Raw genomic sequence first — 15,892 nt, forward strand, 5'->3', positions numbered from 1 at the left:
GCTCTAATGGCACATCTTCAGAGCTCGTTGGTTTTGCAGAGTCACACAGGCAGTTTCTGCCTTGCTTTCAAGTGATTCCTGAGCTGGAAAGAAGTATTTAATACTCACCATTAAATGCTGGAATTTTAAAATATTCTGATTAAAGTAGGATGCTTACCAAGGAAAGCCCCCCCCAACCTCTCCACAGGGGAATCCTTGCTTAATTAGCTGCTGTGGTTTTTTTTCTTTTAAATTTTATTAAAAATTAATACATGTTACATTTTCAAGTGTAAATACTGAAAAATAGCCTATGGCAAAATAAAAAGGCACAGGATTAAAACCAGCTTAATTGTTTCCATGGATACATGTCTGCTATTTGGCAAAAGGTATTTTATACACTTTCTACAAGAATAAGCATCATTTTAAATATATCTCTGAAGGGCGGTACCCTGTAATTTAACCATAAAGACAGAATTTGTACTCCTAAAGTGTTATAATTGCAGTGATGCCTCGCTGGAAGGTGATTCTTTGGAGAAGAGGAACTCAAGTGCAGGAGGAGAGTGCAACAGGCATCTCAGCATAGAGCTCACCGTGTGACATGTCACGACAAACAGCAACTCTGACAACAAAGCAGTGATCAAAGGACAGAGGCACAGACAGCACGAGGGTTTGCACCAGCTCTGAGCTGATCTGGGGAAAAAAAAGCACCAGAAACTGAAGCAGAACACTGGAAACGGAGCAGTGGAACGTCTCAGACAGCATTGCTGAGCCTCGGAAGGTGGAGCTGACATATTAAAATTATTAGTCCTGTCTGAAAAATAGATCTGTGGTTGCCTGTTGGTTTTGTTTTCACGTAGGAATTAGTCCTTGTAACCCTGATGAGGATGTTGGTAACAGTCAGGATGTCACTGGAAACAGTCGTTCTGCCTGGGAACACACCTTGGGCTCAGCAGTCCATCAGTCCTGGGATCCCTGTGATCCCTGGGTGTCCCTGGGTGTCCCTGGGTGTCCCTGGGTGTCCCCTGTGCTTCCCAGTGCCACTGGGAGAGCTCTCACTGCAGCAGCTGGCCCGGCAGCCCTGGCTGAGGTGAGCAGCAACCACCAGGCACATCCCTGCCACCAGCTGCTGGCGGTGTCACCAGAGTGTCACCTGGGTCACCACACGCGGCATTTCCCTGCGGGGTGCATGGCTGTGCCCTTCTTGCAGTGGAACACCTCGGAGAAAGCTTCGAAGTTCTGCAAGGAGCCCATCACCCTAAACAGAGAGAAGGGAGGTGTTCACATGGTGCAGGGCAAGGAGTTGCATCTGCTGGGGAACAGAAAGTGGTTTGGTGCCTCAGAACTCGATTAGAGTTCCCAATATGGGATATTTAGGAAATATAGGTAATGTGACCAATGAAATGCCAAAACAGAGTGGGTTTAGTTTTGCTCCATCCCATATGGATTGGCAAATTCACCAGGTGTTGGCATGTGCTCTCCAGCAGTGTCCTACAAGCCGTGGGAGAAAATCTGGAAGTCACTCTGGATTTATCTCGTGTGTTATCAAACTCTGTCGTGGTGCAAGGGGTTAAATGAATGAGTTGTAGATTAATAAATGAGTCAAACCCACCTGTACTTCAGAGGGCTGTGAACATCTGTCTTTATGGACTGACTGGCATATTCTGGTCTGTAGGAGCCACACCAGACCTGGACAGGGAGGATTGATCATTAGTGGGTCAGTATTAAAGGGAATTCATGTTGGGAATCTTCTCCCAATGGGTTTTCCATCCCATTTTGTTAGGATATCACTGGTGTACATTTTATAGAGGGGCAGAATGGATGCAATTATTTACTGATTAGCTTTTGTTTTAGCAAGGTCTTGCATCAAGATCTGATGCTCTGGGGCAGATCTATCAGCACTTGATGTCACCCAGGTGTTTCCTCCAGCAAAATCCCAGTGCCTGAGGCACAGCCCTGGGTGTTCTCACCTGGGCAAAGTTGAGGAAGAAAAGCTGTTTGTGGGAGAGGTTCAGTCCAGGCAGCTTTGGCTCCTTCCCTTCCCGCTCCAGCCACTTCAAATAGGCCTGGAAATGATCACAGATCCAGCTCAGAGGAGCAGCAGGAGGTGGATTTTGAATGCTGTTTTTTGGGGAGGGATTTTAGTCACCCCATGAATGAATCAATGTGGTTCCCTTCTGTACTTTTGTGAATTTTCCCTCTCTAATACAAACAGTACAGAGAATTTTATGAAAAAGCTGTCAGCATAAGCACTGTTGACTTCACAGACTCTTTCTACAGGAATTTATATCTAGAAATAAGGTGTTAAGTCTCCTCTGCTGCTCTAGTGATGATTTTTCTCTCTTCAGGTAACTGCTCATAAAAGAACAGATAACAACCTTGCTCAGTGTTAAACCCATTATCTGTTATTGTTACACATTAATTGGCCAATTTGCTTTTTTTAGGTATATTGACATGAAGGAGACAAGTTAATTTGCCCTCAAGCTGCTAAATTCCCAACATTCTGTTTCTGCAGCCTCTCTGGGGCTGAGAAAGTCCCAAAGCAAGAAACAAAAGGGAGAGCTGAGGGTAAAAACAGATCCAACCCCATAGAACATCCATGGATTCCACGTGCAGGCAGTTCATGTCACCCCACACTGCTCCTCAGCATCTGCAATGGCTTTTAGAGCAATCCTAATGAAGTAATTAATTGGAATGGTGTCCCTCAGGGTTGGAATTCAGATTTCTGCAAATTCAGGATGTTCTATTAACACCCTTAATACCATACTCAAACTACCAAAGACTAAAGGTTTTGCTGTGACATCTTTTAGGGTTCTTAGCAGGGAAGAACATTTCCTGCTCACCCCTGAGCTCCACCTTTGGCTGCTCCTGGGTGCAAGAATGGCAGCAAGCTGTGGGCAATGACCTTCCAGATGTATAATCAAGGCTTTATCTTTTGGGATATGCTAATAACATGGTAATTGTCAATTTTTTTTAGCACAGAATAGGTCCCCTCATTGCTGGATGCCAAATTCAACTCACAGGGTGTTTGAGAGTTACCTTGTAAGCCTGTCGGACTCCTCCGTTATCTGCAATATTTTCTCCCAACGTGCTTATGCCACTGACCTGAAAAATAATCATTTATTTACTCCATAGTCAGTAAAATCAGCAACCCTAAGAGCCACAGGTTGAAGCACAGTCACACAAATGCCTGCAGCAGCAGAGGGAAGCTGTGACTTTGTGAGAATGAAATTTAAAAAATCACAGGGTGAGAGCTGTAGATTCCAACAGAGAGAATAAACACAAATGTAACATGGACAGGACTTGTGCTGCTGTTGGGCAGGACAGCACTGCACACACATCCTGGGCTTTCTGAGCCACACCAGTGTCCCCAGTTTGTCACAACCTTGTCACCAGCACAGTAACCTGGGGCAGCTGGGCTTTGTGCTTAAGCTGTGCTCATCCTCCATGGGCATTCCCTGTTAAATTCATGATTTTTGTGCAAACCCAAGCTGTGGTTTTACTCACATTCTGTCCCCCTGCCAGCTCCCAGGTGTAGTTGCCATACTGGTGCACCATGCACAGGGACTGCTCCTTGAAATGCAGCGCTGAGAAGTTGCTCCACCAGTCCAGCATGTTCCCATCTTTGTCAAAATTCCTGCCTGCGGGAAAACGCGAGGGAAAAACGAAAATTTTGAGCAAGATTTTAAAGCTTCTTCCAGTGTAGCACCTGGGATGCTGGAACTGCACTCCTTCCCTGTTTTCCTCATTGAATTTAGGTGTTCTAAAGTGTTTTTGGCACAGTTTATTCTCTTTGTCACAAGGGAATGGAACTGTGGTCTCTGTTATTCCCTGATTTCCTGTTCACTCAGCAGCCCTGACTTCAGTCACAGCACTGAGGCCTGGTTTTAGTTCCAAATAAAATGTGGAAAATGGAATAAAAAAATAAAACCATGGAAAATCCATGTCTGGATTTTGCAGACATCATGTAACAGAACCTTCCCTCACCTCTGAGGTGTCTGAGGTGCTGGTTCTGAATGTCCACATGACAGAACTGAGGTTTATAGAGAATTAAAGCTGGAATTGCAGTTGTGGAGTTTTTGTGTTCTTGGCTCTCTGGCTAGAACAAGGTTTTCCTTTGCTCTAGAACTCAGCTGCTGAGGCTGTGTTGTGTTTCTGTGCCATCTGCACAACACAAAGAGCATAAAAAAAGCAGATTGAAGAGAACCCTTGTGAGAAATTACTGACTTGCAGAGTCAGAAGGGAGTTTTTCCCCCAAAGTCTTTTACATGGCATTCAAGAAAGTTAAAAAGTCAATTTATTTCAAGCATTTGTGTTGAAAAACAGTGTCTCCTGGGATTTCAAGGCACTACTGACAGCTCTTCTATCCCAAAAAAGTTGTTCACAGATTTCATTGTATTCAGGAGCCCATGGATCGGCTTGCTTTGTGTTTCTGATCTGATGATGCTGTAAAAATAACATTTTTTTCCCTGAGAATTGCCATTGCCTCCATTTATTTTGAACATCTCCTCATCTCTTGTGCTCCTTTCAGGAAACATTCCCTGCAGAACCTTCCACAGAGTGTTTCCAGTGTGCTCCTCGTGCTCCTGAGCAGGATGTGACAGTGATGTGACAGTGCAGGGATGTGACAGTGCAGGGATGTGACAGTGCAGGGATCTGCAATCCCAACAGTGTGACACTTCAATTCCTGCCATGCCACGAGTTAAAGCTGAAATAACATCATTTTCTCAGTCATCTCCTCACCGTTGTCATCGAAGCCATGAGTGATCTCATGCCCAATCACCATCCCAATCCCTCCAAAATTCAAGGCCTGGGGGTGGTGTTTGCTGAAGAAGGGAGGCTGGAGAATCCCAGCAGGAAAAACTGCAAAGACAGGCAGAAAAATGGAAATATGATAAGGTGGCTTTGTTTTTACATCCTCAGCAGACAGATTGTTTGCTTGGTGTAAGAGTCAGGGAGGAACATAAAATATAAAATGATTAGAAACAAGCTCATGCCTGGTGTGAAATGGTTTCTCTCTGGATAAATGGAAAATGACAAGTTAATAAAGGTTTAATTTAGCACATCTGCAGCTACAGTAGCTCCCTGTTTGAGACCCAAGCAGCATTTCCATTGAGTTTAGCCTAATTTGGTCCACAATGTTTGCTGCAGTGAGTCAAGAACAGAATGTTTAGGAGCTCTGCTTTGGAGACAGGCACAGTTGGTGTGTTTGAGCCATTTTATGGGGGAACTAATGGAGCTTTTATTGCTTTAGCTGAGTTGGGGAGAGGTTAGAAATCATTTGCTGGTACCAGCAACTCTTGGAGGGTAAAACATGCCCAGCAGTGATTCCTGCAGAGCTGGAGGGGAACTCAGTGGGATCTGAGGGAGAATGTAGGAGATCTGCTCTGCCTCAGCCTGCTAGCAAAACCTCACCCAGAGCCATGGGATTTGCCTTTCATCCCTTCTACACAAGCTGAAAAGCATAAATACTTCTAGAGCAACTCAGACTGGCAGTGATTCACTCCAATGAGATATTTCCTATGATGGGAGATATTGAAATTATATCACAAGTAGTTCACTCAGAGACAAAAACCTTTTTGGCCACACAGGTTTGATCCATACAACTTTGTGCAGAAACACATGAGCCAGACAGCAGTCAGACAGAGCAGTGTGGAAAATTGTTTTCTCAAGCTAGAGACAGGGAGAAACAGGATTTAACTGACATACACACTGTTGTGGGTGGTTGTGCTTGGATTTTTCACATGCATATTCATCTCCAAGTTGCTTAAATGAGTTACTTTTCTATGTCTTATAAGGACAAAGCTGGAGAGGAACCAGGTGGCATCAAGACCTGAGTTGCCTGCCTGGAAAGCTGATTATAATCTGTGCCTCTGGATAAAAATGGTTAATTTTTTAATGATAAAAGCTGGCTAAAAAAGAGTTTAAACCTACCTATCTGGTTTCTGTTGGGGGAATAGAATGCATTGACCACTGCAGCTCCAATTATCCATCTAAAAATAAATGTTGCACACAGTTAGTCATGGTTTTTTCATTTTAAAGACATTTTTGAAATTTAATTATTGCTAAAAACTTCAAGGTATATAGGAAAGGGTTGTAAGGATTTAATCCTTGCAGGGATTATATATATATATGTAATATATATATTTCAAGGAATGTGTATATGGGTATATAAAGAAATATAATTTCCTTATTAGGAGAAGGAAAAACCTTTCATCAAGGAGGAAAATCCTTTTAAGGAGATTATATAAGGAAAGGATTAATGGAGGGGAAAAGGTGGGATTGATCACAGCTGTAAAGAAATTCTGACACCGGGAAATACCTGTTAGCTTGTTTACGGTCACCTTTCATCCCAAACACACAACATTCCAGGGGAAAAGCATTGCTCACTTTACCTTAGAATTGTTTTTAATTCCTGGATTATCTCCACCACAGGCATTCCCAGCTCCCCACAGCATGACTCCAACACCCCCACCATCAACCCAAAATTCAGGTTGTGTCTGTAGCTCTGTCTGCAGACTCACATATCTTGGTCAACTCTCTCTCGAAGTTTTTTCAGGCTCTTTTGGGCTCCAGCTCGCAGGTTTTCCAGGATGTTTTCAAAGTAGCTGTGCTCACTGAAGTTTAACTGCAGAAAAAGGGGATCCAAGTACACTGGTCAGCTGAGCAGGAAGAGGAACTCCTCGTTCCACTGAATGTCCTCTAAAGCCTGTTTTGGCTGCATGGTTTCACTGAATAGTTGGCTCTTTGCACCAATTATTTATTATTATGCTCATTTTAATGCTCTTCGAAAGGGCAATTGCACAGGTAAAAATATTCCAGTGGCAAGAAAGTAAATGCAGATGTTTATTTTGAGAAAAAATCTCACCTAGTGAGGTATGCACAGAATACTTACATTGGCATATTCCAGGTCCAGTTTCTCATTGTGATCTTCCAAAATATAATCTGGGTAGCCAATCTGTTCTTTGATTGCCATTGCCTGGAAGAAAAGAGTTGAATGTTTCCTCTTAATTGTGGGTTTTTTTGGTGTGTTGTTGTTGGGTTGTTTTTACTGAAGTTTCAATAGTATTTCAATAAAAAATAGTTAAATGTTTGAGGTTTTTTCTTGGTTTTGGAATGGTGCTAATGGTCCTGAGGTCAATTAAAAGTTGTAAATGGTTTTTTTTGGAGGGATTGCATTGCATCTGGTTGATGTGGGCTAACAAAGGATTGAAAGGAAAGAGCAATTTTATAGCATAATAATGACAATTTAAGTCAATTCCCCTCATTTGTAGAGAAACTGGAAATGGTGCTACTACAAAATTCCAAATATTTCATATCCATGAGAAAACACCGAAGTTCCTCGTTGTCTCTGACCTTCTCCCGAGCTTTCTCCTTGGATGCCTCATCCATCCACTGCAACTCATCCAAAGTCTCCACGAACGCCTCGCGGATCTTCTCTATCAAATCTCTCACCTAAAACAGAGCCAGGCAGGCATTCATCACTCACACACCATTCCCCCAGGCACAGCTAAGGGCTGAAAAGCTTCCTGCTGGAATTGTCCCCAAATTCTGTGCTCCAAACCATGGCGTTGAGCATTTCAAAGCACACCACTAATGAGTTCTTGCACCTTCTTCACTGCTGGATGACTTCCCCAGACAGCAACCAGGGAGCTCAGGCAGGAGGGAATGAACCCCGTGGGCATTGTGGATGTACAGTAGTATGAAGGGTAAACTACATACCATCCTCTTGCTCTCACCAGCAAAAGTCTCCCGGACATACATGGCTCCCACCGCGTTCTCCATGTTGTTGTTGACGTAACTCACGCACTCCCTCCAGCGCGCCTCCTCCAGCGTCGTGCCATACAGGGCCTGCAGCACCAAAACCTGCATCAGCCCTTCCAAATCACTGCCTAAAGGGCAGCTCCACCCTGAGGTTTGCACTGCTGGGATTGGGTTGGTTGGGGGATTCCATGGTGGAATAATTGGGTTTGTTTGGGGGTTTCATGATGTAATGATTGGGTTTGTTTGGGGATTGCATGATGGAATGATTGGGTTTGTTTGGGGATTACATGATATAATGATTGGGTTTGTTTGGGGATTTAACAACAGAATGATTTGGTTTGTTTGGGGATTCCATGATGTAATGATTGGGTTTGTTTGGGGATGACATAATATAATGATTGGGTTTGTTTGGGGATTAAGTGATGGAATAATTGGGTTTGTTTGGGGTTTACATGACGTAACGATTGGGCTTGTTTGGGGATTTAATGACAGAATGATTGGGTGGTTTTGGGGATTCCATGATGTAATGATTGGGTTTTTTGGGGATTACATGATGGAATAATTGGGTTTGTTTGGGGATTATGTGACAGAATAATTTGGCTTGTTTGGGAATTACATGATGTAACAATTGGGTTTGTTTGGGGATTGTATGACGGAATAATTGTGTTTGTTTGGATATTACATGATGTAATGATTGGGTTTGTTTGGGGATTATGTGATGGAATAATTGAGTTTGTTTGAGGATGACATGATGTAATGATTGGTTTGTTTGGGGATTACATGACGTAATGATTGGGTTCATTTGGGGATGACACGATGGAATCACAGAATCACAGAATGGTTTGGGTTAGGAGGGAGCTACAAATACATCTTTTCCCAACCCTCTGACATGGTTATTGTGTTGACCAGACTGGCACTGGTGGCAGCTCTGCTCTCCTCTTTAGGAAGAGAGGAAATACCTTCCTGTAGCTGGCCCGAGCGTCCTTGAAGCGCCGGCTCAGGCTGCTGACCCTGTCGATCACCAGCCGCCAGATAAGGTAGTTCTGGATGGTGCTGTGTGGGAAAGCAAAGCTGAGCTCAATCCCCTGTAAAAATCCAGTTCTGGTGCAGGCAGACAGAGGGGAATCTCAATTTAGGGTGGAGATAAAGAAGGAAATAATTGCTGCCCAGCCCTGGGTTTCACAGAATCTTGTTGAACTGCAGTCGTCCAGCCTGAGGACTGAGCTGTCATGTCTGTTTTGAGATTAATTTCTTATTTTTATTCCTTCTGCAATGTAACAAGAGCTAAGCCTGTCATGTATTTTTTTCTTCCCATCTACCCTTCTCTAAGCAAGCAGTGAGACACTTTGTACTGCAGCACTTGGACTTTAAAATCCTCCAAAGGCATTTCCTGTATTTTACAGAGCTGTCATTTTTCCTCAGGAGCTCAGAACTATCAAGGGGGATCATTAATTGACATTTCATCAATACTTCTATGAATTTTGCCCTGCACACTGTCTGGTTTCTTTACCTGGCTGAGTACTTGGAGATAATTGCTTTCAGTTCTTGCAGATAAGGCATTCCATACACAACCACCTCTTCCTCTGGGTCCACCTGGACACCTACTGAAGACATGACGCCTTGGATGAAGAAGGTCCAGTTAAATTCCTAGGCAGACAGAGAGACATTCCAATGTTGGCTGTTTAAGTGCCTTTTGACAGTCTCATGGCCTTGAATGTTGCTGTTCAGTAGGACAAAGCTTTTCAAGAGACTCAGAAGGCAAAATTAAGAATGGGAATGATTTTCTACCTCTTTGCTGAAGCACTGATAAAGTCACAGAGGCATTTCCAACTGGCATGGAATTAAGAGACTTGAAGCATGAGACTGCTAATGAAACACTTACATTGAATGCAAACTTTTCCTGCAGCTCTGCTAAGGTCATTTTGTTGTACAACAAGGTCACATCGTGCCTTTCCTCTGCTGGGGTCGTGGCCTGAAGACATTCACAAGGTTATTACTGGAATCAGCTGGCAGAAATATCAATGGCTGAAATCACATGCATGTACACACACACTCCAATAATGTGCAAGAAAACCAGTTCGTTTGGGAAAAGGAAAATAATTAAAAAAAAAATTATTTTAAAAAATAATTTTTTGAAATTAATTTTCAAAATTAATTTCAAATTAATTGCCACTTTCAAAAATTCACTGCAGGAACTTGGGTCCCCCCTGTTCAATAACGTTTCAGGGATGTGTTGAGCCAAGTGGGTCCCAAAAAAATCCTCTTCCTCCAATTTTTCTGGGCTGTGGTTTTTCTGCTACATTGAGAACTGCAGCCCAAACCAGCAAGAGACTCTTTCCCCTCACCCCTTGCCCCCCCACAGCATCCTGAGGAATTCTTGATCTCTCCACTCACATTTGCAATCTCTGTTTCCAGCTCCATGACTTTGGCCATTTCCTCTTGGACAAAGGAATCATCTTTGGACACATTCATGTCTTCCCGGATCATTTTGGCAATGGTGATCATGAACTGCAGATAAGCTTCTCTCACCTGCACTCAGACACAGAACAGAAAAGGTTTGCTGTCCATCATTCCATAGAATCCCAGACTGGTTGGGGTTGGAAGGACCTTAAACCCCATTCAGTGCCACCCCTGCCATGGTCAGGGACACCTTCCACTGTCCCAGGTTGCTCCAAGCCCTGTCCAACCTGGCCTTGGACACTTCGAGGGATCCAGGGGCATCACAGCTCCTCTGGGCACCCTGTGCCAGGGCCTGCCCACCCTCACAGGGAAGGATTTCTTCCCAATATTTAATCTAAACCTCCTCTGTGTCAGTTTGAACCCATTGCCTTTGCCCTGTCACTCCAGGCCCTTGTAAACAGCCTCTCTTCACTATTTCTGTACTCCACCTTCACATTTCTCATTCAGCAAGCTGTTCTCTTTATCATGAACACCTTGCAGGGCATTTTGCAGCCTCAAAACACACTTTCTGCTTCCCTGTGCCACCCAGCCCTGCCATTCTGGGTTAGAATTACTGCTTGGGCAAAGAGAAAGCTCCGTGCTTTGAGTTACTCTGTGGGAACAGTGATCCAAAATTACAGGCTAGACAGGGAAGGTCTGAGTTCTCTGAAAGTAATACCATAAATCTTCTCAAGTCTGGTTTTAGTGTCTGAAAGAAAAGCTCTGTTTCAGACAGTTCCCAGTGACACCTTTGCTTTATTCTTGATGGGAGTTATTCTCTGACTGATTTATACCTCAGAAGGGACCTTGAAAAAATATTTGAGGGAGTGCTGAACTCTGACAGAGAAAAAACTTGAAGCTACCTGTTCTCCTCACATGCTTTTCTTCCTCCACAGACCTTGGAGGCCAAATAAACACAGTGACTGTGGTGAAATCGAGTCTGGGCACTTAGAGATGATGATTTGTAGTTTTAGGCTGAATGCTGGGCCTTAATCAGGCCAGACTCCCCTAGGCCTCAGGAGGAGTTTTTGCCAAAAGATGCTGGACTAAGCACAGGGGGAGTTTGGGTCATCAGAGCTGGGCTCATTGTCTGGGGGCAGCGAGCTGGTAAACACAAATCAAAAGGGGTTGTGTCTCCTCCTTGGTCATTAGGATTAAAAGCACAGCCTCAGCCCCCCTGCTTGAAGGCTTCAGATTAAAGCTGTATCGAGCAGAACTGGTTTTCTTTTGCTAATTTAGGATCCTCTCTTCACTGTACCTGATTTCCTACCTCCTCCAAGTCCATCTAGGTCTGACCTTCATGCCTCAATGCACAAATATCCCTTTTTTCTGCTCTGAGTGCTGCTCAGAGGTGGTGCAGGGGAGATTCCTGGGTCAGCAGCTCTCCACATTTCCCAACAAAGCCTCCTGGAGATTGGTTTGTCCCAGGAGCTGGCAGCTCCTAAAGGTGCCCAGAAGGTGTGGGGAAAATCCCCTATAAACCCCCCAGGGCTATATTTTAGCTTTATTAGATATAAAATATGGTCAAACAGACTGAAGTGAGAGGAAAACTCTTCCCACTGATGTTTTCATCTGCCTTTACAACCACGAGACAAAAGAGTCTCAAATGCTGATTGTTGTCCCTCTGTCTTCCCTTCCATTCTTGTTAGGAAAATTGGTTTGATGTTGGGCTGCAAACACCCTTTGTTAGCAAGGCATAATTGAGGGGAAATAAAATGTACTAAAGCAGTATTTTCATCTTGGAAACAGATAAATTATCTGGCTCTGTTTGCAAGAACTTTCTGTGTATTTACAGAAACAGTGTTTTTTGCAGAATCAGTGTTTTTGACCTGAGCACTGGCAGAGAAAAGCAGCTAGAAAAATAATCTCTCACAATTTCATGTAATTTTGGGGGAAGGGGAGAGTAAGTGGCAGCAGATTTTTACTTCCTGAGCATCAGTGATTCGGAGAAAGATACAAGCAAATTGCCTGCACTGAAAATGTGAAGCTGTCCTTCAAAATGAGAGACTGTCTAAGCTATAAAACATGATTTTATTTTCTCATTACCCTCTTTATGAGCTGGCCAGTTCTGGGGAGGCTTGACATTTATACAGTTGTTCAGTCTTTTTGTAAACTTTACAAAATGTTGGCTCAATTAGGAAAAAAATGTAGCAATGAATGTCACAGTCTAATTCTGATTGTTGCATGCCATGAAAATTAATATTTTGTGGTTTTCCAGAGCACAGGGATAAGTAATCAAGTTGTTTTAGGGGCACAGAGAAAATCAAACCCAAGGAATACTTACTCTTTGATAGTTGCCCCCATTAAAGTAGTAGTCCCTGGATGGCATTCCCAAACTGGGCTGGTCAATCTGAGGGAAAATGCATTTCTCTGGTTAGTGGGGAACAGAAACTGGGGTTGTGCAAAGGGTTGGAATGGCACCATCACCAAACACTCTGAGAATTTTGGGTTTTTTGGCTCTGGGGGAGGTAGAAGGTAAAACTCTAGTCTCTGGGTTTCCAGGTGAGGACAGGGTGGATCTCAGTGTGGGTTATTAACCAAAATCTTTCAGAAATCATTGAGATCCAAAAATAATTAAGTAACTTTTCTGAGTTGATTGACTTAAGGGTTGGAATTCCCGCACAACCATTTTTTGAACAAACTCTGCAATACTCTTTACATATTCTAAACCCATGGTTTCCTGCTGCATACTAAACCTCACCATCATTTTTGTAAATCATGAGAACTGATAGCCCTTAAATGCTGCAAATCAGCAAAGTTCCATTGATTTTTATTTCTTTTGCTGGAACAGAAATCATGCTGCCATAAAACATTTCCCAACATGTCTTTGATTTGTCACTTGAGGTACAGAGCTGCTGCCTTCATTTTACCACTGTTGTTCTATGGGAAGCTAATCTGTCTGCAGTGTAAATATTTATCCCTCATGATTCTGGCATATCAATAATTCCCTGGAATTAATTTTTCTTACATAAATGATGTGCCTGCTGGAATCTCGGTCATCATTCCACACGAACATGTCGATGAGGACACGTTTGTTAAACCTGGAGTTCATTATGGAAAGGTTTTCCTCCATGCTCCAGCTTGGCTCTGGGAGAAAAAAAAAAGGGAAAAAGGGAAAATAGACATAATTTATCAATCTGTGTCAGACTGATTGAAGTTGTGCAGTGCACAAGCTGGCTGCTGAAATGGTTTGGATCTATTTAAATAGATCAATGAGTGTTAAATGTGTGACACCCTGACTTCTGTTCATGAAGAGAAACTGAAAATGGAGGATTTAATTGGGTGACAGTGACCTCCCCAGTGCAGTAAATAATTCTAAATGCACATTGCTGAGCTTTTCCAGGATTACCTTTGGTCTTATTCCAGTCTGCAGAAGCCACTGGCCAATCTCCAACCATCCTCAAGGCCTCCAGCAGAGGCAAGGAATCTCTCTGCTCTATAAGACCTGAGGGAGGAAAAACAAATTCTGTATTGTTTTATTGCTTTCATAAAAAAAAAATCAGGAAAAAAAGATAATGGGCCTAACAGCTTAAATTTGCAACTGGATTTTTATCATGGTAAAAAATAAGAGAGATCATGAAAGTATCGTATACTAGTCTTCAGGAAAGGAATGAAAATACTTGTTTGGCTGCAGTACTAATTTGGACTGAATGGGTTAGACAGACCTTGAATGGATTTTTTCTCAACACAACATTGGTGCTTTTGAATCACATAAAAACAAACCCATTCGTAAAGTTGTCTTTACTCAAAAACCAAAGTGTACTTAGTAAATAATACAAAAAAAACAAAAACCCACAATGTGTCCCACAAAAAAATTTAATTTTTAATAAAAACCACATGTAAAGTTAACATAACAACATATCACCATTTACTAAATAACATTATTTATACATAATTACATATATGTATATATATGTATATAGATGTATATAGATGTATATATATGTATATATATATGTATATGTATGCATATATATGTATATATATGTATGTGTTTAAAGTTAAAAAATGTTAAAGTAAGCTTTAAACCAATGCTATAAAATAAAGAATAAAATTCAAAACATTCAATATTCAGTATTCAAAATATTGACCAAGGGAATCAACGGAACGAGAAGAGACTCACTCTCATTCATGCAGGACTTGTAAAGGATTTTAGCTTTCTGAAATGCTTCTCTGTCCCCTTGGTCTGAGGTCTCCAGCACACCTGGGGAAGGAACCATTGCCATGAGCTTTTTGCCCAGGAGAGCTTTGATCATTTTACAGAAATCCCCAAGGATTCAGGGCTGTGATAAACACCTGTAGGCTGCAATGACTGTGAAACTAGAGCTATTAGTGGGGAAAAGTGTCAGGAGGAAGGACCTGCAGACAGCTTTTCCTGCTCCTTCTGGAGTTAATTCCCAACCACCTCTGGCTGATTTTTAGTGGGAAGAGGATGTTCAAAACGGGTGTAGTAAGAGATGTAGAAATTAAAGGACCAGAGAGAAAAAAATCCCAATCAACACTTCACTGGGAGTTTATTTCTCTGTCTGACATGTTTATTTCTCTGTCTGATATGTTTATTTCTCTCTCTGATATGTTTATTTCTCTGTCTGAAACTCACCACAGGTGGCTCAGGATGGAGTAACCTCATCCCTACCTTTGAGGATGATCTCCAGCTCGTCTCTGAGGATGTCAAAGATGCTGTATCTGGAGCTGGTCTCTGGGATCACATGCCGGCTCAGCCAACCCCCGCAGGCATACTGGTAGAAATCCTTGCAAGGGTCAGCTGTGGGGTCCATGTTCTGGATGATTCTGGCAGCTGGGGCATCAAAAGTGGAAAGCTGAATTCCACAGACTGCCCAGGGGTCTCTGGGACAGCTGGAGAATGTCAAGGAGCTGCTTGGCAAGAATCATTCCCATGTATTACGATGTTAAAATCCTATTTTCTGCTTAAAAATGGACCTGAATGGCAGAAGAGCTGTCCCAGAGCACAAAGTCTGACAGGGAAGAGTTCCAGGTTAGGCACTGCCCAAGAAACCAGAGTTTCCAGGGGGCTGTTGGGAACATCTCTGCTGGAATCTCACCTCTCCTGAGGTGCAGATGCCAACAATAAAAAGGTGAATGCCCTATGAGAGAGCAAATTCAGTCTAAAGGGAATTTTATTATAGATACAGACTGTGTTGGTCAATCCACGTCCTTGTGGCTCAGAGCTCAGGCTCTGTGGCCACACTGGAATTTTCCTGTGCTACTCCCTCATGACTGATATTCCTTACCCAAGGGGAAATCTCATTCCTCTTCATCTACTTCAGCCTTAAACTCTGAATTCTCTCCTCTTCAGGCTCAGTAACAACACATAAAACCTCCCCTCTGCATTAATTATAATTGATTAATTATCAAAATATAAAACCATATAAATAATTCATCCCAACCCCATTACCTGCTGTCACACAACCAGGGGTGGTACAGATGTTGCCCGAGTTGGTGCCATAGAGGGAACCTGCAGGGAGAGGAGGAAAGCAGATGGAATTGTTGATTTTGGGAGGAAATTGCTACCAGAGTAGCCCAATCTCAGTGACAGCTCTGTGAGTGTTGGTGTCAGTCAAGGACATCAAATGACAACTGTGAAGAAATCATTTGAGGAAAATTTATTGGCAGCAGCATTGCAACAGTCTTGACAGTGAGTTTTATCTCTCCTGGAAGGAGAATCAGACCATCTTTTGTACCTGCTAAACTG

General features: G+C 42.8%; 1 protein-coding gene across 1 annotated transcript; it reads right to left on the reverse strand.

Moving 5' to 3' along the window:
* Positions 1 to 221: 221 nt before the first annotated feature.
* On the reverse strand, positions 222 to 15,655 carry LOC146422044 (membrane metallo-endopeptidase-like 1; the record flags this gene model as incomplete). The annotated part of the gene is made up of 21 exons (XM_085046776.1): positions 222 to 1,234; positions 1,589 to 1,665; positions 1,947 to 2,042; positions 3,016 to 3,081; positions 3,484 to 3,617; positions 4,720 to 4,839; positions 5,911 to 5,969; positions 6,501 to 6,604; positions 6,872 to 6,955; positions 7,333 to 7,431; positions 7,699 to 7,827; positions 8,700 to 8,793; positions 9,251 to 9,387; positions 9,623 to 9,712; positions 10,135 to 10,269; positions 12,464 to 12,529; positions 13,148 to 13,266; positions 13,529 to 13,624; positions 14,303 to 14,383; positions 14,816 to 14,977; positions 15,596 to 15,655. Coding segments are annotated over 21 exons (2,108 nt in total), but the record flags the coding sequence as incomplete, so codon positions are not given.
* Between the last annotated feature and the right edge of the window lie 237 nt (positions 15,656 to 15,892).

This window comes from Lichenostomus cassidix, unplaced genomic scaffold (assembly GCF_008360975.1).
Source record: "Lichenostomus cassidix isolate B80296 unplaced genomic scaffold, HeHo_3.0 HiC_scaffold_806, whole genome shotgun sequence".
NCBI classification, from domain to species: domain Eukaryota; kingdom Metazoa; phylum Chordata; class Aves; order Passeriformes; family Meliphagidae; genus Lichenostomus; species Lichenostomus cassidix.